At 32.0% G+C, this 26132-nt stretch overlaps 1 protein-coding gene across 1 annotated transcript in view; it reads left to right on the top strand.

Moving 5' to 3' along the window:
- Positions 1 to 26132, top strand: part of LOC143046539 (uncharacterized) — a 189104-nt gene that overhangs the window by 129853 nt on the left and 33119 nt on the right. Inside the window, exons 120-145 of the mRNA XM_076219695.1 lie at positions 300 to 482; positions 1130 to 1441; positions 2184 to 2312; positions 3018 to 3203; positions 4090 to 4221; positions 4856 to 5041; positions 6178 to 6306; positions 6746 to 6928; positions 7396 to 7530; positions 8294 to 8491; positions 9440 to 9559; positions 9926 to 10111; positions 10596 to 10721; positions 11377 to 11559; positions 11701 to 11835; positions 12297 to 12482; positions 13080 to 13196; positions 14693 to 14878; positions 18544 to 18672; positions 19056 to 19238; positions 20366 to 20497; positions 20875 to 21183; positions 22315 to 22497; positions 23038 to 23160; positions 23442 to 23627; positions 24066 to 24194. Of these exons, the coding sequence (XP_076075810.1) occupies positions 300 to 482; positions 1130 to 1441; positions 2184 to 2312; positions 3018 to 3203; positions 4090 to 4221; positions 4856 to 5041; positions 6178 to 6306; positions 6746 to 6928; positions 7396 to 7530; positions 8294 to 8491; positions 9440 to 9559; positions 9926 to 10111; positions 10596 to 10721; positions 11377 to 11559; positions 11701 to 11835; positions 12297 to 12482; positions 13080 to 13196; positions 14693 to 14878; positions 18544 to 18672; positions 19056 to 19238; positions 20366 to 20497; positions 20875 to 21183; positions 22315 to 22497; positions 23038 to 23160; positions 23442 to 23627; positions 24066 to 24194 (4386 nt within the window). The remainder of the gene's footprint in view (positions 1 to 299; positions 483 to 1129; positions 1442 to 2183; positions 2313 to 3017; positions 3204 to 4089; positions 4222 to 4855; positions 5042 to 6177; positions 6307 to 6745; positions 6929 to 7395; positions 7531 to 8293; positions 8492 to 9439; positions 9560 to 9925; positions 10112 to 10595; positions 10722 to 11376; positions 11560 to 11700; positions 11836 to 12296; positions 12483 to 13079; positions 13197 to 14692; positions 14879 to 18543; positions 18673 to 19055; positions 19239 to 20365; positions 20498 to 20874; positions 21184 to 22314; positions 22498 to 23037; positions 23161 to 23441; positions 23628 to 24065; positions 24195 to 26132) is intronic.

Genomic DNA, 26132 nt, shown 5'->3' with positions numbered 1-26132 from the left:
TACTTCTGCGAAAACGGTTGTCACACTAAACTCTGAAACATATAATAAACCAAAATTAAAAAGATAAAACATACAAGACTAAAAAAGGCCAGAGTTTCCTGACTTGGGGCAGGCACAAAAACGCAGCTGGGTTAAATATACTGTATAATAATGAAGGATGTTTTCCATAACAAATGATTCCTGTGTTTCTTAACAAGGTTGATTCTTATTATTGTGGGGAAAACTTCTGGAAAGGTTAACCTTGTCTACATTAATTAGATTTCATAACTGAATTGTATGATTTGTTTTGATTTTTCCAGTTCCAAGTTGTAGCATATGACAGTGGTGAAAGTATTTATAGATCTACTGCAGATGTGACGATAGTTGTAACGCGTAATCCAAGCCCACCACGATTCTCCGAGGTACCATACCGTGTAACTTTGGATCAGAACTCGCCATACAATTTCATGGTGGTTAATACAACAGCCACTGATGCTGATGGAGTAAGTCAATTTTTATTATAATTTATATTTTTAGAAAATTGATAATATTGTGGATTCATTTATTTTCGTGGGTACCAATTTTCGTGGATTGAGGAAAACTTACACTTTCGTGGATATTTAGTTGTTGTTTTTTCAAATGTCTGCATACAAGTCTATGGAAAATTTGTAATTCGTTGAACATTTTAATTTGTGGTTTATCTGTACCTATTAAATCCACGAAAATTGTTATTCAACGAAAAATAATGAATCCATAGTATCTGGATAATTCATGGTAAACTAATAAACAAAGGCCAAATATATGAAGGGGACTATCAAAATTTTGGAATTAAAACTAAAGACGCTATTATTTAAAAATAATATAATGTAACAAGAAGTCTTTTAACAAAACACAGAAAAACTAGACTGAGCAACACAAACCCTACCCTACATCTCTGGAAATATAATTGTTACGGTAATAAAAAGTTTAAAAGTAATTAAAAGTAAAATATAAAAATACCGACCTCTGAGGTAAAGTCTCAAGACAAATGACAAAAACAAATTCTAAAACACATCAAACAAATGGATAACAACGAATCAATGGAAAAACAGTTATTGTGTGATGATAACATAACTTTTGTAAAGATTTTTTTTTTTTTTTTTTTTTGTAGGACATTCCAAGATATTCTGTTATATCTTCTGTGCCAACTATGTCATACTTTAGCTATGATACCGACACAGGTGTTTTGTATCTGCGTAAACTTTTGACCTCACCACCACCTCCCGCTAGTTTTGTACTGACAGTCTACGCACGGGATCAGAGGCGTGTAAATGAAAAGACAGGAACTAGTACAATTTCAATCACAATGGATTACGATTCTCAACCACAGTTTAATCCATCGGCATATTCAGTACAAATGGAGGAATCACGACCTGTTGGAGATTTCGTCGTAAATACTAATGCTGTGGATAATGACCTCAAGGTAAAGTTTCATATTATTGATATAAATTGTAGAAATTGACTTTTTCAGAACAAAAGGATTGTGGGTAATTTCATTGTTTGTACCCAAAATGAAAATAACATCTTATGATTGGTTAAATTTCCATTGTTTAGGATGTTTTTAACCAATCATTATGTTTTGAGGTACACTTTTGAAAATACTACCCAGAATGCATTAGATTCTGAAATGGTGAACTAGGAATAATTCTCACAAATTCTCACAAATTGAGATAATATTCCTTAACATGTTTATACATTCACAGAGGCACAGCTTTGCTCTTTTTGACATATGAGGGAGATGTTAAGATAATACATTATTTTGTGTCAAAGACATATTTACATTTGTATGCAAATTTTGCCGCCATTTAGTAAAATCACACAGGTTCCCATAAACATTGACATCACAACTCAAAACATTTGACGTCACACTTAAAAAGTGATTGTTGCTCAACGTCAGAAGTTTATTCAGAGTAGATCTAATTAAAGGTCTTTCAGGGACAAAATTCAGAAGAATACCAAAAGTGTAAATACGTTTATTTGAAACCCTGTTTTTTTTCTAAATAGCAAACATTTATGTAACCTTATCTATGCATTAGTTATATTATAAACAAATTTGATTCAGACTCTTATTTCTTACAAAAATTGGCGATCTGTTTAAAAGTTACAGAAAGCATGTTTCTTAATTTATATTCAATTTTGTAAATTTTTTAATTTAATATTTTCAGGGCTCAATGGTTTATGAAGCCATTGGTGTGTATCCTGCTCCAGATTACTTTACTGTTGAATCCACTAACGGTACAATTACAGTAAAGAGAGACGTGAGAAATGATGTCCTGAATCTAGGAACCTACACGGTAAGTTAGCTTACATTTAAAGCAGAGAAAGATAGACAATTGATAAATTTCTCAATCTTGGATCCTATAATAAAATTAACGGTACCAATTTTCTTGCACCAGATGCGCATTTCGACAATATATGTCTCTTCAGTGATGCTCGTGGCCAAAATATTTGAAATCTAAAGCTTATATAAAAGATGAAATTTACATGTAAAACAATCAGAGATAGACAATGGATAAATTCCTCAATCTTTTTTCCATTACACTTACTAAGTTACATGTAAAACAAATATTATGAATTCATTATTTTTTTTCCTGGTATATCAATTATCTTTGGGAGAAGTGAACTGCAAATTTGAATGTTTAATAATGTACAAATTTTTGTATGCTAGAATGTGAACAAAATTCAGGCCTTACCACAAAATCAGATATTAACAAAGTACAATTTCCTGCATCCATGAAATTGTGGTAACTCCAAAAAAAAAAAAAATCTTTGATCCTTCAAAGTAAGTCAAGTTATATGTAAAACAAATGCAGATATACAATAGATGAATTATAAGAATTATTAAAAAGTAAAACTGTACAGTTTAAATAAATTTAATCTTCGATGCAAAGTTTTTAGTAATAAAAATATGTACACATGGAATTTCAAAAAGTGGACGGATATTTTATTGTAGAAAATATTAAAGTAAAAATGATGTCTCAAATTTATTTATTTTCCAGCTGAAAGTGGTTGCCTATGACTCACAGATCCCCGATCTTAGAGCGACAGCTGATATTACTATCACCATCAATAGGAATCCTAATGCACCTCAATTCCAGCCTTCGTCTAACTACTTCGTACAGATACGAGAGAATACAACTGTTGGCTCAGAAATTGTGGATATTGATGCAGTAGATCAAGACAAGGTACATTATTTGTACTAATAAGTGGGGGTCTGAATGGGGTTTACAGAATGGTGAATATGGACAAATTATATAGAAAATGGGGAAAACAATTAAGAGTAGAGAAAAATAGGATAAAAAAGCTATAGGGATAATTTTGCACTCTTCAGATATGTATAATAACTGATATTTGAGAAATAAATTTTTTTAGCATTCTAAATTATCTATAAAAAAAACCAAATGGGATAATTTTGCACTCTCAAGATCTATATTATAGCTGATATTTGAAAGAAAAAAATTGAAGCATTCTAAATTATCTATAAATAACACCATTTTAAAGATGCATAATACAGTTGATGATGGAAGTTTTTAATGACCTTGACTGGCTACACATAATAAAGTGAGATATCTCATTAAAAATCAACAATTCAAATCTTTATGGCCATAAAACTACATATTTATAGTATGTGACACAACATAACAAAATGGAAATAAAAAATAACAACAAGATCATTAATATACACAATAAAAAAATCAACAGAATAAAGCATTATATTGACATTGATTAGATTTTTTTTAAGGCAGACGACAAGTATTTTCAAAAATATGTTACTGTGGATTCATTATTTTTCATAAGTTACCAATTTTCGTGGGTAGAGGTGAACCATGATTTCAAATGTATTCAAATGTTCAATGAATAACATATTTTCAATAGTCTTTGTAAAGAGAGATTTGCAAATCCACAAAATTAAATATCCATGAAAATGCAAGTTTTCAGCATTCCATGAAAATTGATACCCAGGCAAATAAAGGAATCCACAGTATCTTAATTTTGTTTTTCTAATTTGAATTCTTTTCCAATGAAATTAAAAAATATATAAATGTATGTCATTCTTTTTTCTATTTATAGGATACCTTGACCTATGAGATAGTACAGGCTACTAGCAATGGTATGGACATCTTCTTCATAGACCCGAGTACAGGAGTGATTGTTAACAAACAACCGCTGACCTCTGACTCGACACCTGTCAATACTTATAATGTAAGTACATGTATCACCACTGACCATATCTACATGTTTTTTGATATGTATACAAAATCAATAATAAATAACCTCTTAACTCCAATGATCAATATTGTCAATAAAAATGATGCAAGTATCAAAGCCACATTATCACTGACTTTCCAAAAACACACCTATTGATAAAAAAAACAAAGTCATGTAAATGAATCACTAGCAAAAATTAGTTGGTTTATAGTAACAATATTATAGCACTGTGACTCAAATCTTAAGTAAATAAATTCTTAGGAAAATATCAAAATGGAGGGAAGTTAAAGCTAACGTGCGACACCTCGATGAAAATTTCACCCACGAAATTTTTTTTTACCGAGGGTACAGTTTGCTGGCTTATCGTTGATGCGGTGATGATATTGAAAAAAATCAGATGGGATGGATGAGGTTTACAAATTAGAGAATAATTGCAAAAAAATAACATAATAAAGAAAAGAAAAAGAAAAATAAAGGGAAAAATATTTCCTAAAAGAATAATGGACAAAATAAATTAAAAATAGAGAAAATAGTCTTATAGAGAAACTGACATGAAGTACCCCAACCCCAATTAAAACTGTCATATGATATTCTATATTGATTTATTTATAATATCTTCCTTGATTAGATGATTGTTCAAGTTATGGATGGTCGTGGTCAAGCTTCTAATGCCACTGTCCAGATACTGATCCTCCGTGAGGCTGCAGATATACCACCTAGATTTACAGATTCAACATTTAACACAGAAATCAGATTTGACCAAGCAATGAATGTTAATTTCTACCGAGTCAATGCTACAGACCCAGATCTTAAGGTAATAGACGACTTTTGAATTTGTGCACTTTCCCGTTAATTTTCTATGTCACATTGCATATGATATTACTTCACAGTAAGAACTGACGTTGATTTAACACATTCATATTAAAAGTACAACTCAAAATATGTGTATACCATGCATCCATTTATTTTTGTTTCATTAATTCCAATATTTGACATATTAGGTAAAGTGTTTTGTGTATTTATGTTCCTGCATTATAGAAACTAGATATATGCAGTTTGAAATTTAATTTTTATTTTGCCACCTGATAATATTTCTATTCCAAATATCTGTCTGTTTCAAAGGCATATCATTTTTATGGTTGACTCAATTTTACAGAATCTTCATGATAAAGGAGTAGGTCCGGTAAGGACCGATTTTGGCCTCAAATTTCAGGTTCATCTGACGAAAGATTTTGACCACTTTTTAAACACTAAAGTGTCTATTTTATTTGAATTAATTAGTTTATGTGAAAGATTTTAACAGATTTAGTCATTAAAAACGATCCGATTTAAGCTCAAATATGAAAAATCTACCTAATATGCCGAAAAATGTCACTTTTCAGATGGTTTTTGGTAAAAATGAAAGTGGCCGCATCCGTGTTCATCCTCAACCTTTATATATGTTATGTATTATCATAAAATACAACTTACATTTCAATATTAAGGATGAACACGAATGCGGCCACTTTCGTTTTACACGAAAACCGTCTAAAATTTAACTAAAATGCTAGAATTATGAGGATTTCAGTAATTTAGCATGACTTAATGGTGCTAGTACCGGATACATGTGCATTGTATTGTCAAAAACAGCCCATATTTATGTAGCAGAAGCATTCTACTGTCCAATAAAAAACTAAAGGTTTACATTTTAAGAATTTTGTAAAACTGCTATATTTTGGGGCCAAAAAGGGGTCTTACTGAACCTACTCCTTTATATTGTTGAAGTTTTTTCTGGTTCTGATTATTCTACAAATATTGACCACTGAATGATCAGCAAATAACAACTTCAACCCCCCCCCCCCCCCCCTTTTTTTTGTCAAAAGAAAAATAGAGACAGATTGACATTAAATTTCAATATTTCTGTTTTCTATTTCTTCAAATCTTATTGAAATTATCTGTGTATATTTGCAGAAAGAGCTCGTTTACGAATTAATTGGAGTGTATCCAGCACAGAATTTCTTTGTTGTGAACCCAGCAACAGGAGATGTGTCACTGAAGGCTGCTCTATCAGCAGATCCACTCGCTTTACTGGACTATACAGTAAGTGATTTCATGGATTAACAAAAGGTCGACTAACCTTATTGGATAACCCATAATTAATTACTCTTATCCAATCATAATATAAAATATATGATTCTTATAGTCCATATTGAGAAGATTTTGGAAGTCCTAAAACTATTTTCATAAGCAGAAGATATCCAGATGTTCAATTTTGAAATTTAATTACCTGAGTGTATGTTTTGTAGTGAATAATTTTAGGAAACCAAAAGTCTAAAATAAAAAAAAACCTGACTATGCTTTTAGTGTCAGATATTCCTGTTACTATTTTAATTGCACAGCAACATATCATTCTGTATGAAAGGAACTTAACAATTGTACAATTTTGTACTGGGTAAGTTTCTAGCATGGAAAGATAATTTCAAAAGTTATAAAAACTCCAATAGTATTTAGCTTATGAATTTGATATCTTGTATTTCAGCTCCGTGTCCAGGTCTATGATTCTGCTCTACCTGATGTCAGAGCAGAACAGAGTTACAATGTCAAGGTGAACCGCAATCCAAGCAGCCCAGTGTTCTTAGCAACATCTTATTCCATTTCTATCAAGGAGAATTATCCAATAGGTGGAGCTGTAATATCTGTCAATGCAACAGATGCTGATGGGGTGAGTTTAGAGTTCATGACCCATTGGTGACCTTGGGCTTTTTTCTGCTCTTTGGTCGGGTTGATTTCTGTTTGACACATTCTCCATTTCTATTGTCAATCTTAAAATGAGAGTTTTCAAGTACTGTTTTTCTGAAATTTATTCAAATTAATACAAGAAAACTTAATTCAGATACAACATATGTAACGTCACTTTTGATTGGTTTGTTTTGTTTGTGTGTGGATGCTATATGCCATGTATAGCATCCTTTCCTATATTATAGCAACCAGTCACTGTAAACCAACCTTATTTTCGCCACAACTTTATTTTGCATTTAGCTTTTTCTAGGCTTCTTGGTGGAGAGGTGGAGATCAAATTTTGTGTTTTCTAATTGACTGAAATAGAAGTAGAATGTAAATAATTACCTATATGCTTCAGTTTTACTTGTTTAAAAGTACAAAAGGAATTATACTTTTTTTATATTTTAGGATGTAGTGAAGTTCAGTATAATTGAGGATGCTAATGGTATAGCAGCCAAGAAGTATTTCTTCATTAATGCAGAGAATGGTATCATCTTTGTATCAGACAATCTGAAGAAATCTGCACCCACAGGAACTTTCAGTGTAAGTGTTTTTTTAATTTATTAGAAAATTATATTGTGTGACTATCACATTGTCTCTATTTGTCCATTTTAAGAGAAATTTTCAGTTTTTAGGTTATTTTTTATTTTTCAATCAAGCTTCCAAAATTCTAAGCCATCGTCGGGTTTTGGCTAGTACCAACCCAAAGAGATGTCCCTAGAAAAATTGTTTAGATTATGATAAAAAAAAATTAACTAAAGAGTACAAAGACATACTAAAAATGTTTTTATATTTAGATTTTATATTTGGAAGTTTCTTTGATGAAATTTTATTACAAAGTTTGTGCTAACCAGAAAGAAATCTATATGGTAACATCAGTACACCAACATATATCATTCTCATATTTTAGAGTCAAAGAAATGCAGGTGATATCATTGTTCAGAATAAAAATATACAAGAATGGTACGCCATTCAATTGTATACATTACTTAGGATGGTAGTAAGTAAAAACAATGCTTTGGTGTCTGCTTTTGATATAATTACCCAGAATGCCTAGAATATAAGATGGTCAATTGGTATTGATTAGTGCATTTGAGCTTTGTTCAGGGATTTTTACCGTGACTTATATCCTCGTCTCTTGGGTTTTCGTACTATTTAAAATGCATGTGACGTCACAATTTCCACTGAAAATGCATGTGTAGTAGGAATTCATATGATGTACGAAAGCATATGATCAGGAGTAAAATCAGCATTCTTTTTCAGCCACATTTTCATAAAACTTAAATCATAATTTTATAATTTACAGTTCAGAGTGAGAGCTCGTGACCAAGGAAAACCAGAAAACTATGGAGAAGCATCAGTGGCTATAACTATTGACCGTGACGATAACACGCCACAGTTTGTGTATCCACCTAACCTGTCAAGTTACTTTGCCACAATTGAGGAGACAAGAACTGGTTTGATCCTGTCTGTAAGGGCTACAGATAATGACAATGAACCTACTGTAAGTTGCATACCATTTAAGGGAGATAATTCTTTAAATCAGTTATACATTTTTAAAAGTCAAGTTTTTATGCCCAACCTACAATAGTAGAGGAGCATTATGTTTTCTGGTCTGTCCCGCTTCAGGTAAAAGTTTTTGGTCAAGGTAGTTTTTGAAGAAGTTGAAGTCAAATTAACTTGAAACTTTGTACACAAGTTCCCTATGATATGATCTTTCTAATTGTAATTCCATATTAAAGTTTTGACCACAATTTCACGGTCCACTGAACATGGAAAATGATAGTGCGAGTAGGACATCCGTGTACTATGGACACATTCTTGTTATCAATTGATTTCAAGCATTTAACTGAAACAGATTGAAAATAATCTATGTAACCTTGACGCTAGGAATATATTTATGATTTATTTCCCTGAACCAAGGTCTACCTCCTTAAAAACTTTAAAATTTCCTGGTTTTGTCTGTTAAACTGATTTATTTAATACAAATTTTCATTTTCAAAATATTTAATGTTTATAGTGAATCTTAAGTTACGGTATACATTTCTAGTGTTATATCTTTCCATGAAATATAAGGGTAGTTAAAACCATGAATTTTAATGCTCAGTAAAGTACACATGAGGGTGGTAAAGGGTTATTTTCGTGCAACATGTAAAAGTTTGTTATTCACTGTGTTTCGTGAAATCGGTAAAAAGATCAACGTGCAAGACATTTTTAATTGTTCGTTCATCGTGAAATTGCATTTTTGAAAATGAAATTTTATTTCGCGTTCTTCCGTGCAGATACCCCCCCTTTATGCCCCTTGCTTGTATGCAGACTTCGGTAAACCATGAAATCAACTTTTCTCTGAAATATTTACATCCAAAGCAAACATACAGTCTTCTTAATTTTAAAACTTCTTCAAGTAAAGTTAAAAATACTTTTTGATGAAACTTTGATATATCATTTTCAGGGTTCTATTCAGTATGAGGCTGTTGGAGATGGATTAGCTATAGCATATTTTGGTGTAGAGAACAATGGCAATGTAAATGTTCAGAAATCTCTCCTAACAACAACAGAGACAAACTTCTTGGTAAGACTTCATTCTGTTATGAGCAATTATTTACTCTATAAGTGATTGATTTATCAAATCGAGAGCACAACATTTATGAAGTCCAAAAAGTTATAATTAAAATTATTTTTATTTTTTTATTTTAAGGAAGTGTATTGTAACTCTTTTATTACAGAAATAAGTACTGTCAAAAGATGTGATAGAAAGAATATATTAGATAAAATGATAAAACACCATGATGTATTTTACAGGAATCCAAAAATCAATTTCTTAAAATTACACTGAATTAAACATGAATAAGATAAATAATTTATTGAATTTAATTTTTCTGAAAATTGTAGAGTGAGTGTTAACACTTAAAACATTTGTAAGTTTATTTTTTTTCAGTTACAAATCAAAGCCTACCATTCATTCTGGCCAGACAATGCAGTATTTGGTAATGTCAATATCACCGTGAGACGAAACGTCAACTCGCCCATCTTCACGCCAAACAACAACTACCGTGTACAGATTAACGAATACTATCCTTTCGGACAAGTCGTTGCTTCTGTTAGAGCTTCAGATAATGATCAGGTATAATATGGTATTTTTGTAATTTTGAAAATGAAAAATTAAGTGACGGCATGTAAAGTTTTGGTCAATTCTGAATATGCATTTAATTTGCCACCGGACGTTAAGAGTCATCCATCATTATGTGAAGATTTGTTTTATATTGGTACAAAAGTATTGTACTTTTATATATTTTTTTTTGCAGAAACCATATTTAGAGTTCATTTCTATATAATCATTTCTAAGATGATTCTTGTTATAATGTTATTTTTAACAAAAAGAAATATACAAGTAAATATTTTTCTATTTACTAGGAAACTTATGAAAGAGGTCTGCATTACTGGTTACAGTATAGACTTAACAGTTCCATGGTTCAACTATGAATTAACAGAGTTAGATGTTTCATTATTTAAGGATTCTATTTAATACTACAATGTATATAAGTCTTGTTTACCATTCAACAGTTCCATCATATTTAACAATACTATTTAATACTTTATGATTTCAGGATACTATCCGATACACCATTATGGGACCCCCAGCAGATAAGAACTATTTCTACATTCAATCTGGCACTGGTGATGTGTATCTCAGACAGTCACCAAGTAAAAATCCATCTGTTTCACAGTATGTGGTAAGTCAGCCATTTTGTTTTCAAAATATGATACTAAAAGATTTTATTTGGCCTTTTTACAGCAAAATCCCTTTTAGTGTGTAGGCAAAGAAAATATCTTTGGTTAGCTTGTTTGTAAGCGGAACTGTGAAATCATTATTAGGTTAGGTATTCTACCCTCCTTAAGGAGTAGTCTAGTCCTACAGACAGATAGATTGGTTATCTGTTGGACTAGTATACTGTTCAAGGAGGGTAAGTATACCAAACTTAATAATGACTTCATAGTTCAGCTAGCAAGCAAGCTAACCAAACATATTACCTTTACCTACACACTAAAGGCAACTAAAATTTTAAGCCTGGTGTCTATGCTGAGTTTAATTATGCTGAGCGTAACTCTTGGAATGGAAATTTTTATATTTTCTAATAGCCATGAAATAATTATTATATGTGTTTTAAAAAAGTATGCATTGCAAATTTCTTCAATGTCCTGTTCTTTCTTGTGTGCGTAACAATCTACCTTAAGCAAGGACCCTAATTAAAAATTGTTTGAAAAAGATAGATATTATTAGTTTTTAATTTCCCTTTCTTTGAAGTTTTTTAAAACTTTTTGTGTGACCCTCTATAGTTTACCATAGCCACTTGAATTATAAATATAATTGGTTATTTATTTACCTAGATGACCGTTGAAGGTAGTGACCAGCGAAGTCCACCTAACACTGTCAATGCCACCCTGACAGTCGACATTGTGAAGAATTCTAAACCAACCTTCTCCAACCTCCCTGGTACCATACAATTACGAGAGGATACACCAGTAACACAGTTAGTGTACCAGGTTCAAGCTGAGGATCCTGATTTAGCGGTAATTTTCAAATGCATTTAGTTGAATTTTGCATATTTAACTGTAATCAGTGTTTCACAATAATAAATGAATGCATTAAATTCTTAATATACAGTGTTTATCAATATTAACTAATGAATGTTTTTTGAAATACATTTATAGGTGACCAGTGGCCAGCTGACCTATGCCATCGTAGGAGACAGTTCAGGTCCAAGCTTCTTTAAGATCAACTCTACAACCGGAGTTATCACCCCTCGTGTAAACTTAACGTCAGACGACACAGAACTTCAGTACAAGGTACATCTTCTTTAAATTCTAGATTCATTATATTTATATAGCTTTAAGATTGGTAAACTATTTATTTCTTTTGAAATTCTTCAGGAATTATTTTACTTTAAATGATATTGGTTTCATCATTTTGTGTTTAAGGTATCCCACCATATTCCACATTTCACAGCTAGCTAATTCCTTATCTTTTTTTCAGACTTTATTTCTTATTTATATACAAACAAACCGGCTATAAAGGTCATCCCTTTTAATTGATCACCCTCTTCATGTTCCACTGCAATGATAAGTATGCAGTTATAACATCAATTCAAAGATTATCTCCCTTATAAGGTTTTCTCTTATCTGGAGGGGGAGGACATTTTTATACAGATTTGACTGTATTTTGATTGATAATTTAGAAAATTTTGAACATTTTTTATATATTTGTTCACAACTAGCATATATAAAACCTCCTCTATCTAATTTTTCAGCTGAGGATAGTTGTATATGACTCAGAAATCCCAGAGTTAACCACTGAATCGATGCTGACTATAGATATGACACGTAATCTCAACTCTCCAGACTTCGTCCCACCGGTGTACAATTTCCCAATCACTGACCAGTACAAGGTGGCACAACATGTTGGTACACCGGTGACTGCCACTGATAGAGATGGGGTACGTATTGCAGCAATTTTTTTTTAAATATTATGGATTCATTATTATTCGTTGGATACTAATTTTCGTGGGTTTTGTTGGTACAGGTAAACCAAGAATTTAAATGTTCAACGAAATGCAAATTTCTATGAGGTTATATGCAGACTTTGCCAAACCACGAAATTAGGTATCCTCGAAAAAAGAAGTTTTCTGCAATCTAAGAAAAATTGGTACCCAGGAAAATAAATGAATCTACAATATGTAAATAAACATATACTACCGCTATAAGGAAAATTTTGTCAAGATTGACGTTTTTTTTCATATAAGACACAATTTTTCTGAGGAGTCAGGTGCTGCTGTGGTGTTTTGTACTGTCAGATATGTTTTGTATTTCCTATTTATAACAAGAAGATGTGGTATGATAGCCAATGAGGCAGCTCTTCACAAGAGACCAAATGTATGTATTGAATAGAATGTTGATCAAATATGTGTTGTACTGCCAGATATGTTTTGTACTTTCAATTTGCCTTTTAATGTAGTGAATAGAATTTTAACCAAATATATTCATATTTTGTAATTATTATTTTTTCTTTTGCATGATATTTTTCTCTTTTTCAGGATATATTGGTATATGAAATAGTAAATGGACCCCATGAATTTTTCTATTTGAACCCAGTAACAGGACAGCTGACATTAATCAAAGACCTGGCCTCCACAAACCAAAAGACATTTTCAGTAAGTGTAGTTATATATATGTATATGATGACTTAGAAGTTATCTGTTTCAGATTTCTTATAATTTCAATTGAGTATTAATTTTTACAATTTTTACAATTTGTACAAATTAAAGAGAATATTCAAGCAATGTTACAAATTCCCTTGAAAAGAATTTTAAAAACCTATGTTGAGAAAGAAATTTTTTTTTTTCCCACAGTTATTCTGTTTACTATAGCATACATTTGACAGAGTTGTCAAGCCACAACTGGAGATTTGGAAATTTTCGGCTGGAGTTTGGGCCTCATAACTGGAGATTTTTTAAGTCCTTTTTATCCACATATGCAAGTTTTTTTCGTGTGTGTTTAAATAGCATATCTTCCTTTTTTGTTAAAAAAAAAAAACCAATGATTCCATACCTTCAAGCACCTGCATAGCCATTTTTACTTAGTAAAATAGAAGATAAGGGGCAGGGGGTCAAATATTTATTCATCATACATAGTTCAAAGATAAAGTGATCAGTCATCATACATAGTTGGCAAAAAGTACCTCTGCTTTAGCCACATTGTCAACTTCAGTACCACTACTGAACATGTTTGTAACAGAAGGTGTTGAATTGATAGAGTTGTGAGCTTTCTGGTGGGTAGCTGTCTATATTTTTGGTCAAGTAATTAGGGCCCCATAGTCAGCTTTGCATGAAGTGTAGTAAGCATGGTCTTGACCCTTGGCCTGGACTTACACCATGTTTAAATTTGGCTAGATACTAAGTCTTCTTTAATATTATGCTGGGGTACATGTATTTGGTGATAACATGATACAGTTTGTATTTTGTCAAATTATAAGACAAACACACTTATATCGGTATTCCATTGCCCTAATAGAAGACAAGACATAAATATCATATTTGTGTTGATTTTATTGTCTTTAAGGTTCAGTATAAACTAAGTCTGTTCCATGTTTTCAACAGCATCAAAATCTATTAAAGTCGATGTTTATACAACTGTTCCATTGTCAGTATCACTTTTAATCATCCAGACATGTATATTTAATTAGCTATATATATACGTAAATGCCAATCATCTTTTATTGTTGTATATACAGTCTAATCCTTAACACCTTCATTGATTACTCAGGCTATTTTCCTATTTACCTTTTTGACACAAATTCCATTACAGAAAACTTCCGTTTTTCTCGGACTTTTCCCATATCAATTTAGAGTTTCTCGGACTTTTTCCCTGTCCGTTTCTATTTTGTAAACAGAAATGTCTACTGAAATTTTTTCGAGATTGACATTTTCAAAAAGCGAAAGATTTCAAATTTTAACGGGAGGGACGGAAGAGGGTCTGAAAAGCGGGAGATTTTAACTCCCGCCGGAAGAATCACATGTATGCTATAGCACCAATTTGTCTCTAATCTTTCAAAATAAATCTTATTTTCTGGGACCATTATTCTCTATTCTGTAAACCCCATTCAGAGCCTCTTGTTTGTAAAGTATTTAATATCTGGGTGTTTTTTTAGTTCCAAGTATCAGCCAGGGATCAGAGGAATCCAGAGAAGTCTGACATAGCCCCTGTGACTGTTACTGTTGACCGTGATGAAGACATACCTAGCTTTACAACTCAGAAATACACAGCCAACATTGTGGAAACAGAACCAGTTGGAAACGTCATTGAAACTGTTGCAGCTACTGATAATGATCTGAGAGTAAGTGAATAGTTCATGCACTGTAAATTCAGAATTTATTGCATGCATTTATTATTGCGATTTTGTCATTTTAAATTTAAAAAATAATTCATGGGGCTGGAATATATTGTGATTTTACCACGGGTTGGCCCTTTATGACAAATATTTTACCCTGAGCGATAGCGAGGTGTAAAATATCGGCATAAAGTGACAACCCGTAGTAAAATCACGATATATTCAAGCCCCAATGATTTATTTCGATTCTAATAGGACAAATACGACAAATGTTTTGGATCGAAGCACTCTAGGTGAAGTCATTATTTGCTGTTCCCATAAATAAACGCACTATTAAATTGACGTTAAAGAACAGAGAAAACTTAATAAGTAACATGCTAAAACTATTTACAATAACATATTTACAGGGTTTCCCCTGGGCCAATTATTTTTTTCGCCACCTCTTTCGCCAAAACAATATATTTTTCGCCACTTTATTATTTTTTTCGCCAAGTAACATAACTATATTTTTGTTTAAAATTTACTTTTTTTTGTAACCCCCCCCAGGCTCCCTTAAATAAGATGATTTTTTGCCCCATTGTGTCTATGATTATGCTCTCAAACTTATTTAAGAGTTTACATTTTAATGATTAAACACTAAACATTTACTTTAAAACAACAAATTTTTTTTTAACTTAGAAGGGAAAAATATTCATTGTATTTTAACTTTTCTAAATGATTGGGCCACTATACTTTTAATAATAAAGAAGATATAAGTCCTTGAATATATCAAAATTAATGGACATGTTTTGATTATAGTCGCCGTCAGCTGAAATTCGTAGCGGTTATCGGTAAAAATCATCTTAACTATCAATCGCGTTCACTCGAGATCTAGTTTTTCACATTCCATTCATAAATCGCAAAAAGAAAAACCACTACTGACCTACCTTTTAAGTGATCACACTGTAATAATCCTGACCTTCACATTTTCCAGAATATTTTCCATTGTAATTCCGCCATCTTCGTTTCTATGAGGATCATTTGTTTACATACAACATTCGTCACTGTACGCAGTTTCCTGAAATGTTCCTTTCATTGATGTGATAAGGTTTCCCGCGCTTTATGCAAATTTTATGAAATTGAACTCCACGGAAACACTTCCGGTAAAAACAATGGCTGATTCCACCATTCAAAATCGTCTATGAAAAAGTGAAGGTCAGGATTATTACAGTGCGATCACTTAAAAGGTAGGTCAGTAGTGGTTTTTCTTTTTGCGATTTATGAATGGAATGTGAAAAACTATATCTCGAGTGAACGCGATTGATAGTTTAGATTATTTTTACCGATAACCGCTACGAATTTCAGCTGACGGCGACTATATATAATACCAGTATAGTTCGTAGGGAAAGTTTTTTAAAAAGAAAAATACTGATGTTCCCTTTTCATGCTTTTGTACTAAGAAGTTGTTTTTAAAACAAAACAAAAGCTTTTATCACATGAAATTGATCCCTAGTTTCATGTGTTATCATAACATTGAAGGGCTACTCTCATTCGAGGGCTTCTTCCCAACCTTTTGGGTAGATTTCTTCATAACGACAGTTTTCTTCACTTGACCATCGTAAATGAAAAAGTTCAGACGTAAAACTATATATATGCTTGAAACACGTGTCACTCAAACGACTTTAAAGTAGTCTCCCTAATCAATTATCGATATTAAAGTCAAAGGATAATTAAAGTTTTAAATCCAAGATTTTTCTTGCTTTTGAACATTTTTCGTCACAACAACAGCTTTCTTTTCTAAACTATCTTTAAAATGAGAGGAGACGTCAAAAGTTTGCTTCAAACAAGTGCGCCGCAAAGTGGTAAATAAATTCTGTATGTGGCATTTAGCGGAAGCCATTTAACCGTATCATTTTATCAAACAATTCAATCAACACCTTTATTAATAGTCTTTTGTTGTCGATGGCTATAAAATGCAATCAGCTGATTATTGATTTTCTGTTCAAACCTTAATGAGATCAAGGTGAATTCCGAGTATTTTCTGATAGGGTAAGGTCCGAGAAACTTGAAAAAAGTAAATGAACAAGATGGAGGAAAAAAAATCGTTCTATATATTTCTTTCGCCAAATTCTTTCGCAAATGACGAATTTTTATTGCCACAATTATTATTTTTTCGCAAATTGCGAAAATGGCGACCGCCAGCGGAAACCCTGCATATTTAGATAGTTTTGAATGAATCTTAATGATAATTGTCCCTATATGTCTTATTTGTATAAAAAAATGGCTTGTATAACAGAGTTTAGCATAGTTTGTTTACCTTTCCTTGTTGTCATGATTTTCGAATTCAAAAGCGTGTATTTTCCCGTAAAATGCTTATATTCTGACTTCATCACTTTATGACGTCAGCTAGCTCATTCATTAAAAAGCATATGAAGTGGAAGTACGACCAGAACAGCCCAAACAATATATTCATATTTTACCATGGATGTGTACTCAAACATTTGAAGGACGTCATGTAAGAATTATGTGCGATTTTAATTTTTGCGATATTGGGCAAACTCAGGTTTAATTCATATAAATAAATAAAAAATGTGCATTTAAATTATTGCCATTATAACCCTGTCGCATTTTTTCGCAATAATTTCTGAATTTACAATATTTCTGTAAACCTAGATAATAAGGTAAAATATATGACAGAATCAACATCAGCATCACAATAGTTAAACATTTTTTGTTTTTTTTGCTTGTCTGATGCAAAAGATGCCTATCAAGATTTTGCCATGCTATTCTGTCATTATTGGGATAGGTGACATCGACCATTGTTTAAAGTGTGCATAAAAGTTACACATTCAAGACATGTCTTTGTAATGTTTGCTAGTGATATTATATTACAACAGGTGTGGAAAAAAGCATTCGGCTGCAAATGGTATAATAAAGTCATTGATTACTGACTTGATGACGTTTGTTGAAAAATTTCAATCTTCATGTATAATTTTGAATGTATAATACTGTGGATTCATTTATTTTCGTGGGTACCAATTTTCGTGGATTGATGAAAACTTGCATATTCGTGGATATGTAAATTCGTTGTTTTTCCAAGTATGCATACATTCCTTTAGAAAATCTGTATTTCGTTGATCATTTGAATTCGTGGTTCCTCTGTCCCCACGAAATCCACGAAAATTGGTATCCAACGAATATTAATGAATCCACAGTATATAAAAAAAAAAAAAAATTTCGAGTTCAAAATTATTTTTTTTTATATATATTTGAAATAGATGTCAGTTTTAATCATCAAAGTTTAGGTGAAAATGCATATTTAAAATTAATTCAATACTCTGGATTCATTATTTTTCGTTTGATACCAATTTTCGTGGATTTCGTGGGTACAGGTGAACCACGAATTCAAATGTTCAACGAATTACACATTTTCTATAGGCTTTGATTGCAGAGATTGGCAAAACCATGAAATCAAGTATCAACAAAAATGCAAGTTTTCCTCAATCCACGAAAATTGATATCCACGAAAATAAATGAATCCACAGTACTTGATTAATCTTTCCTTGAAATCATTTTCACGCTCATAACAAGTTTTTTTTCAGTATCATGTCTGTTCAAAGTATCCTATAGTTTTGAGAATTTGTTTGAGATATTTTAATTAGGTTCACTTGCATTATAACATATTTTTACAGGGTCAGATAATGTATGAAGTAGATGGAGTCTACCCTGCACCAAGTTTCTTTGCAGTTAATTCTACTACTGGACAGATTAGTGTGATACAAAATCTGAAAAATGATGCCAAAGCACAGAATTTATACATTGTAAGTAATGACTCCTTCTCTCTATATAGCTCGCAAAGCTTTTTTTTTCATACACTTGTTACTGAAGAAGCTCACTTTGCCTGCTGTTTGTCCAGGAATTTATTGGCAAAGGTGCTTAGCAATTTGTTACAACCAATTATTAATTGGAGACAAATCTAAAATCAAGTATTGAAAGAAAAAAGATTTGTTTGTATTTTTTGAGTTGCTCTGTCTTAGACATTTCCAATTTATTTGAAATCATTTTGAATTGAATTTAATTAAAAATTATTTTTTCCATTAGTAAAATTTCTTTTTCCCTGAAATTTCAATGTTCAATTCCAAACCAGTTTATTTATGAATAATTAAGCATCAGTTAATTAAATTTATCTGATGTCTTTTTTCAGCTTAAAGTTGTGGCATATGACAGTGCTTCACCAGACATTAAGGGAACAGCTAACGTTGAGATCACAGTCCAACGTAATGTTAACGCTCCAGCATTTATTGGACTACCCTACTCTAAATCAGTCTCAGAATTACACCCGATGGGGACAGAAGTTATAAACATTACAGCCATTGATGGTGATGGGGTAGGTTAATATGTACTTTTTTATTTGTGAATGTGAAAGGTCACAGGTTAAGTTCATGTGTCAAATTTAAAAGAGTAAAATGGTACATGCTTTTGTTTAGTGGAATTATGGTGCTTAGAAATGAAGACTTGAATAGTCACAGTAGCCATATAATCATAGAAAACATTCTTTTTGATGCAAAGCTCCCTTTTTTATGGCCCCGCAACAAGTTGTCGGTGCAATATAGTTTTACCCTTGTCCGAAATTCCGAAATTCCGTCATTCCATCATTCCTCAACAAACCATTATACAGAGTTTTTTTCTAAACTCCTTCAGATATTGGGCTGATTTTTGGTTTGTGAGTTAACCATGATGAGTTACAGATCAAGTTTAAGTTTTGTTCCACTCTGCTAATTTTTGCTGAAATTACGGGCTTTGGACTTTTTGATAAATTGTTGAAAATCACAGTTATATGGAGTTTTTTTCTAAACGCCTTCAGATATTGGGCTTATTTTTGGTTTGTGAGTTAACCATGATGAGTTACAGATCAAGTTTAAGTTTTGTTCCTCTCCATTAATTTTTGCCAAAATTAAGGGTTTACAACTTTGAAAATTGTTGAAAATCACAGTTATACAGACTTTTTTTCTATAGGCCTCCACATTTTGAGCTGAGTTTTGTTAACAGTTAATTTATAATTATGAACATATCAATGTGAGACTACCATCATGTTTGTGTCCACATGTGTTATTGAAATTGCAGATTTTTCAACTTTTTGGGACGGGCCATTCGTGTCGCTTTGACACATCTAGTTTTACATTTGAATTGGAACTTCTTTGTGTTTAACATGTTTAAGCCTAAATCATAGAAAAAAAATCTTTTTGATGCAAAGCTCCCTTTTTTAACATTTGAATTGGAACCCCTTTGTGTTTAAACCTAAATCATAGAAAACATTATTTTTGATGCAAAACTCCCCTTTTTTCAATCCAGAATTCTAAAAATATTTCAAATGTTAGGGTTGAATGTTACAGATGAAGGTAAATTCAGAAAGGGCTAGGAAAGCACAAAATTTATAAGATTTTATTTTCATTTAAAACATATTTTTGAGATATCTACAATCTCTTTACTTATTTTTGATTTGATTTTCTATAGGATTCAGTAACTTACCAGATAATTTCTGACAATAACAATGGAGCTTCATTTGGCTATTTCTACATTGATGAAAAGACCGGAGTTATTTATCCAAAGAAACCATTGACAGAAAGCACAGAACAGTCATTTACGGTAAGTACATTGCACAAAATAAGGTAACATGCATTTGCATGCGAAACTGATTTTGTTATTAAATATTCTTAATAATCTGTAAAAGACTCCGGAATGACAATTTTTTTTAACATTTCAAAAAAGAAGTTTAACGGGCCTGCCTTGTTGAACATTTTGTCATTTTTACTAACATAAGTTTACATTATTGTTCATGCAAAGTGTTATTTGAAAACAGTGTTTTCCTGGTGCAAGTTCTAATCCATATGCTTTGGTTTGCCAGGAAGCTATTTTGAAAGAGAATTCATTAATTGAACAACTGAACAAGTTACTAGTATTCCATTTGCTTTTAATCTTTTTTTCCATTTCAAACTAAAATAAATTGCATTAATATATTTCAGATGACTGTCAGGGCTACAGACTCTGGTAATCCATCCAAGCATACAGACACGACTGTAACCTTCGCCATTAGACGTGTTCCTCCACCAACCTTTGGAGGACCTTACTCTATCAGTCTAAGAGAAGATACCCCTGTTGGAACCCCACGGGTCACAGTGTCGGCTCTTCCTCCATCCACGGCACCCAATGCCAATATTACTTATGTGATTGTTGGCAAGCCTCCAGCACCATACTATTTTAAGATTGATGAAAACACAGGATTGATCACTGTACGGAATAACCTGACAACGGATGATTCTTTAACATATACTGTAAGTCACATGTGATTGCAATTCAATAGATGATTAAGGGCATACGATACAGTTTTGATCCCGTATTTACAGTTTAATGAAAATTTCCATATAGGCTTTTTTTGGCCTGATTAAATCAAATATGTAATAAAAAATATACCTTCATGTGCTACTTTTTGAGTTAAATGAGGTCGAAATTTTGTATATTTGCTCAAAATTCAGATTAGTGGCCGTATTTTCCCTTTCGAAAGAAAGCCATAACTTTTTGTTTTAAAAGATAAACACAAATTGTTTTTTGTTAAATAATTTGTAATTTCTGTACTTTATAAGTATCCTAAAAACTTATGCATTTTTTATTCAGAAATAACTTATATTTATCAAATGGTCATTTATTGAGAAAAAAACGTATTTTTTTGCTGTATATTTATCAACATTAAAAAAATTGCACTATTTACAGTTTTATAAAATTTTGTTCACATATAATCTTCCTGCAAAATGAAACAAAATGTTGTTTTAAAAAATAGGGGTCCATGCACTCGTTTTCAAATTAAATCAGTTTGAATGATAAAAATCAGTTGAAAAATGCATCTTTTCCCGGTATGTCACAGTTTGACGTCGCAAAAATAACATTTTACGTTAGCAACGTCATTACCTCCCCTGTAACAGTATGTATGCCCTTAATGATACCTACCATTACAAAATTTCTGTAATTGTTTAAAATGAAGTCCTGAACATATATTGTTTTGTGTAGCAGTCTTTATTGGTCACTGTTAGTTAAATGGGCAATATAGGAAAGGTGTACTGACATAAGTGACTCTAAACACATTAACTCCAAATGGAGATTTCGTTAGTAGAAGCCATATTAATTATGTGTATCAGCAGGGGGAAATGTTAAAGCATAAAAATATAGTATATATGCCAATACACATAATTAACAGCGCCTGGTGATTTTTAATATCAAGATAGAAATTCCATAACATAATTTGTTAAACATATTACCTTTAGATCGCTTGTATATAAAAATTGAACCCAAGTTCTTCTGATTGAAGGGAATGAACAGCTGCACTGTCACTATATTGTCCACTATTGTTCTATATCAAATTGAACTGAAATCTTTATTTCATGAAAGTATGTTTTATTTCTTTCATACAGCTTACAGTAAGAGCTTTTGACAGACACACTCCAGATATTTACAGTGAAACCAACATTCCCATCACAGTAAGCAGGAATGACAACCCACCTGTAGTTTCTCCGCCAACTGTTACAGTTTCCATAGACGATGATGAAAACCTTGGTTACAAAGTCATCAAACTGAATGCAACAGATAAAGACGGGGTAAGTTTAACTTACAGCGATTTAATTGATCTGGCATGGTGTTAAATGATTCTTAATTTTAAAATTTTAAAATTACACACGTTTTATTATGAGTTAAAACCTTTATATTCGTTCAAGTTGGTGAATTGGATCAATTTTTGTTTTATTTTAGTGAAGGGATAAGGTACTACATGCAAACAAATATTTTGGGTTACCCTTGTGTTCAATATTAATTTAACCAAAATATTTTGGGTTACCCTTGTTCAATGTTAATTTAACCAAAATGTTCTTACATTTAGGATATTTTTTTTCAATAAATTTGACAAATCTTGCATTTTGATTTCACTGTCAAATTCTGTCATCACTGATTAGCTTATAACTTTTTCTGATGACCTCTTCATCTGATGCTTAAAGGAATGACATCAAGAAATGTTTTTTTTCTTTTTTGTTTGTTAATTTAAAGGACCAATGGTTATACTTTAAAGAGCTTAACTTTAACACTGATCACATATAAATATGCATTCCCTTTGTGAATAAATATCTGGTACCTTTAAATTTCAGGACAATCTGGTATTTACAATAACTGGTACCAATAGATGTCAAGATGTATTCTATATTATACCAAGCACAGGTGATCTATATCTGGGTAAAGATCTTAGGACCACAACTGATACTAGCTTTACAGTAAGTAGCTTTTCAACAAGATAATTTCCATAATAATATTATCTTCCCATTCAGAATGGTTTCTTTTCTAACTTTCATTTGAAGTATAGGGTAGTAAATATTAGTATTGAGCTGTTTAAGTTCAAATTTTCTAACCATTTTTTTAATTTAACATTGGAAAAAAATATCAAATGGCAATCGGAAAACTGTCTTTGAAGTCTGTGTTCCATTTTTTTTAATTTTTTTAATGGATGGTTTCCGTTCAATAGTTTAAAAATGTAATCTTTTCTTCTGAATTTCAGTGCCAGATTAGTGTCTCAGATAATGGAAAGCCAAATCCAAAAATAGCCACAACAACAGTTCAGATTGGTGTAAATCGGTTGAACTACCCAGGATTTAGTGTACCATCATATAATGCCCAATTGAGAGAGGACGATCCAGTAGGAAAAGATGTTGTTCAGGTCCAAGCATCAAGAACTCCAACTTTGGTATGTTTGAATAGAAAACCAACAAGATAATACCACATCTTCATTTTTATATACAGCTAGCTGTTACAAAATACAACTGTGACATTTAGCACCTGCACCACATGTTATATTGGAATTAAAATTTGGCATTGTCTTTAATCTAAAAGAAAAGAGGATTATCAAATTATAATGCATTTCTTATATCTTTATGGAACAAAAAAAAAGTTTCGCAAAAATGCAGGTTAACATTTAGGAGGGTTTTTTTTTACCATATAGGTCAAAGGATTTCTATTCCAACCAAAAAACTATGTAAAAAGTCTGTTTAGAGAATGGCCGTCTCTTAATTAAACAGTATTTTATTGAATCAATATTGGAATTAACACAGGTTTAAAATTTGTTGTTTGCATTCCTCCACAGAATTTTTTTTTTTAGTATGTTGAAATGTATTTTTTATTTCAGGGTTCCATTGTATATGAAGTTGCAGGAGAGTTATTGGCACCATACTTCTTTGGAGTTAACAGCAGTACTGGTCAGGTTAAGATCATCCAAGATCTAAGGAATGATGGTACAAAATCTCTCAGTTATATGGTAAGTACAATTTGCTGAATTTGTGGATTCATTTATTTTCGTGGGTACCTATTTTTGTGGATTGAGGAAAACTAACATGTTTGTGGATGTTTAATTTTGTGGGTGGGACTGAAAATATCTGCATACAAGCCTATAGAAAGTTTGTCATTTGTTGAACATTTAATTTCGTGGTTCATCTGTGCCAACGAAATCCACGAAAATTGGTATCCAACGAATAATAATGAATCCACAGTATGTTCGTTGAATTGACAGTAAATCCAAACTTCGTTCAAAACCTTTGGGTATATTTGAAGTTGTTAGAAGCAATGTTAGTCAGATGTAACTAAATGTCTTATTTTAACATGTACACAGATATACTGAGAATGGTGAAAACACTCAATTCATTTAAATGTTAAAAAGGAGTGTTTTCATTGAATGTTTAATGCGTAATTACTTTAAGGAAAATTGATGCATTCATGTCTTTATTGCTTTTTAGCTCACCTGGCCCGAAGGGCCAAGTGAGCTTTTCCCATCACTTTGCGTCCGGCGGCGTCGTCGTCGTCCGTCGTCTGTCGTCCGTCGTCGTTAACTTTTACAAAAATCTTCTCCTCTGAAACTGCTGGGCCAAATTAAACCAAACTTGGCCACAATCATCATTGGGGTATTTAGTTTAAAAAGTGTGTGGCGTGACCCCGCCAACCAACCAAGATGGCCGCCATGGCTAAAAATAGAACATAGGGGTAAAATGCAGTTTTTGGCTTATAACTCAAAAACCAAAGCATTTAGAGCAAATCTGACAGGGGTAAAATTGTTTATCAGGTCAAGATCTATCTGCCCTGAAATTTTCAGATGAATCAGACAACCCGTTGTTGGGTTGCTGCCCCTGAATATGTAATTTTAAGGAAATTTTGCTGTTTTTGGTTATTATCTTGAATATTGTTATAGATAAAGATAAACTGTAAACAGCAATAATGTTCAGCAAAGTAAGATTTACAAATAAGTCAGCATGACCGAAATGGTCAGTTGACCCCTTTAGGAGTTATTGCCCTTTATAGTCAATTTTTAACCATTTTTTGTAAATCTTAGTAATCTTGTAGAAAAATCTTCTCCTCTGAAACTACTGGGCCAAATTTAACCAAACTTGGCCATAATCATCATTGGGGTATCTAGTTTAAAAAATGTGTCCGGTGACCCGGCCAACCAACCAAGATGGCTGCCATGGCTAAAAATAGAACATAGGGGTAAAATGCAGTTTTTGGCTTATAACTCAAAAACCAAAGCATTTAGAGCAAATCTGACATGGGATAAAATTGTTCATCAGGTTAAGATCTATCTGCCCTGAAATTTTCAGATGAATCGGACATTCCGTTGTTGGGTTGCTGCCCCTGAAATGTTAATTTTAAGGAAATTTTGCTGTTTTTGGTTATTATCTTGAATATTATTATAGATAGAGATAAACTGTAAACAGCAATAATGTTCAGCAAAGTAAGATCTACAAATAAGTCAACAAGACCAAAATGGTCAGTTGACCACTTTAGGAGTTATTGCCCTTTATAGTCAATTTTTAACCATTTTTCGTAAATCTTAGTAATCTTTTAGAAAAATCTTCTCCTCTGAAACTATTGGGCCAAATTTAACCAAACTTAGCCATAATCATCATTGGGGTATCTAGTTAAAAAAATGTGTCCGGTAAATCGGCCAACAAACCAAGATGGCCGCCATGGCTAAAAATAAAACATGGGGGTAAAATGCAGTTTTTGGCTTATAACTCAAAAACCAAAGCATTAAGAGCAAATCTGACAGGAAGTAAAATTGTTGATCAGGTCACGATCTATCTGCCCTGGAATTTTCAGATGAATCGGATAATCGGTTGTTAGGTTGCTGCCCCTGAATTGGTAATTTTGAGGAAATTTTGCTGTTTTTTTGTTATTATCTTGAATATTATTATAGATAGAGATA

The sequence above is a fragment of the Mytilus galloprovincialis genome, chromosome 9, assembly GCF_965363235.1.
Source record: "Mytilus galloprovincialis chromosome 9, xbMytGall1.hap1.1, whole genome shotgun sequence".
In the NCBI taxonomy this organism is placed as follows: domain Eukaryota; kingdom Metazoa; phylum Mollusca; class Bivalvia; order Mytilida; family Mytilidae; genus Mytilus; species Mytilus galloprovincialis.
This window is presented reverse-complemented; position numbering and strand designations above follow the sequence as displayed.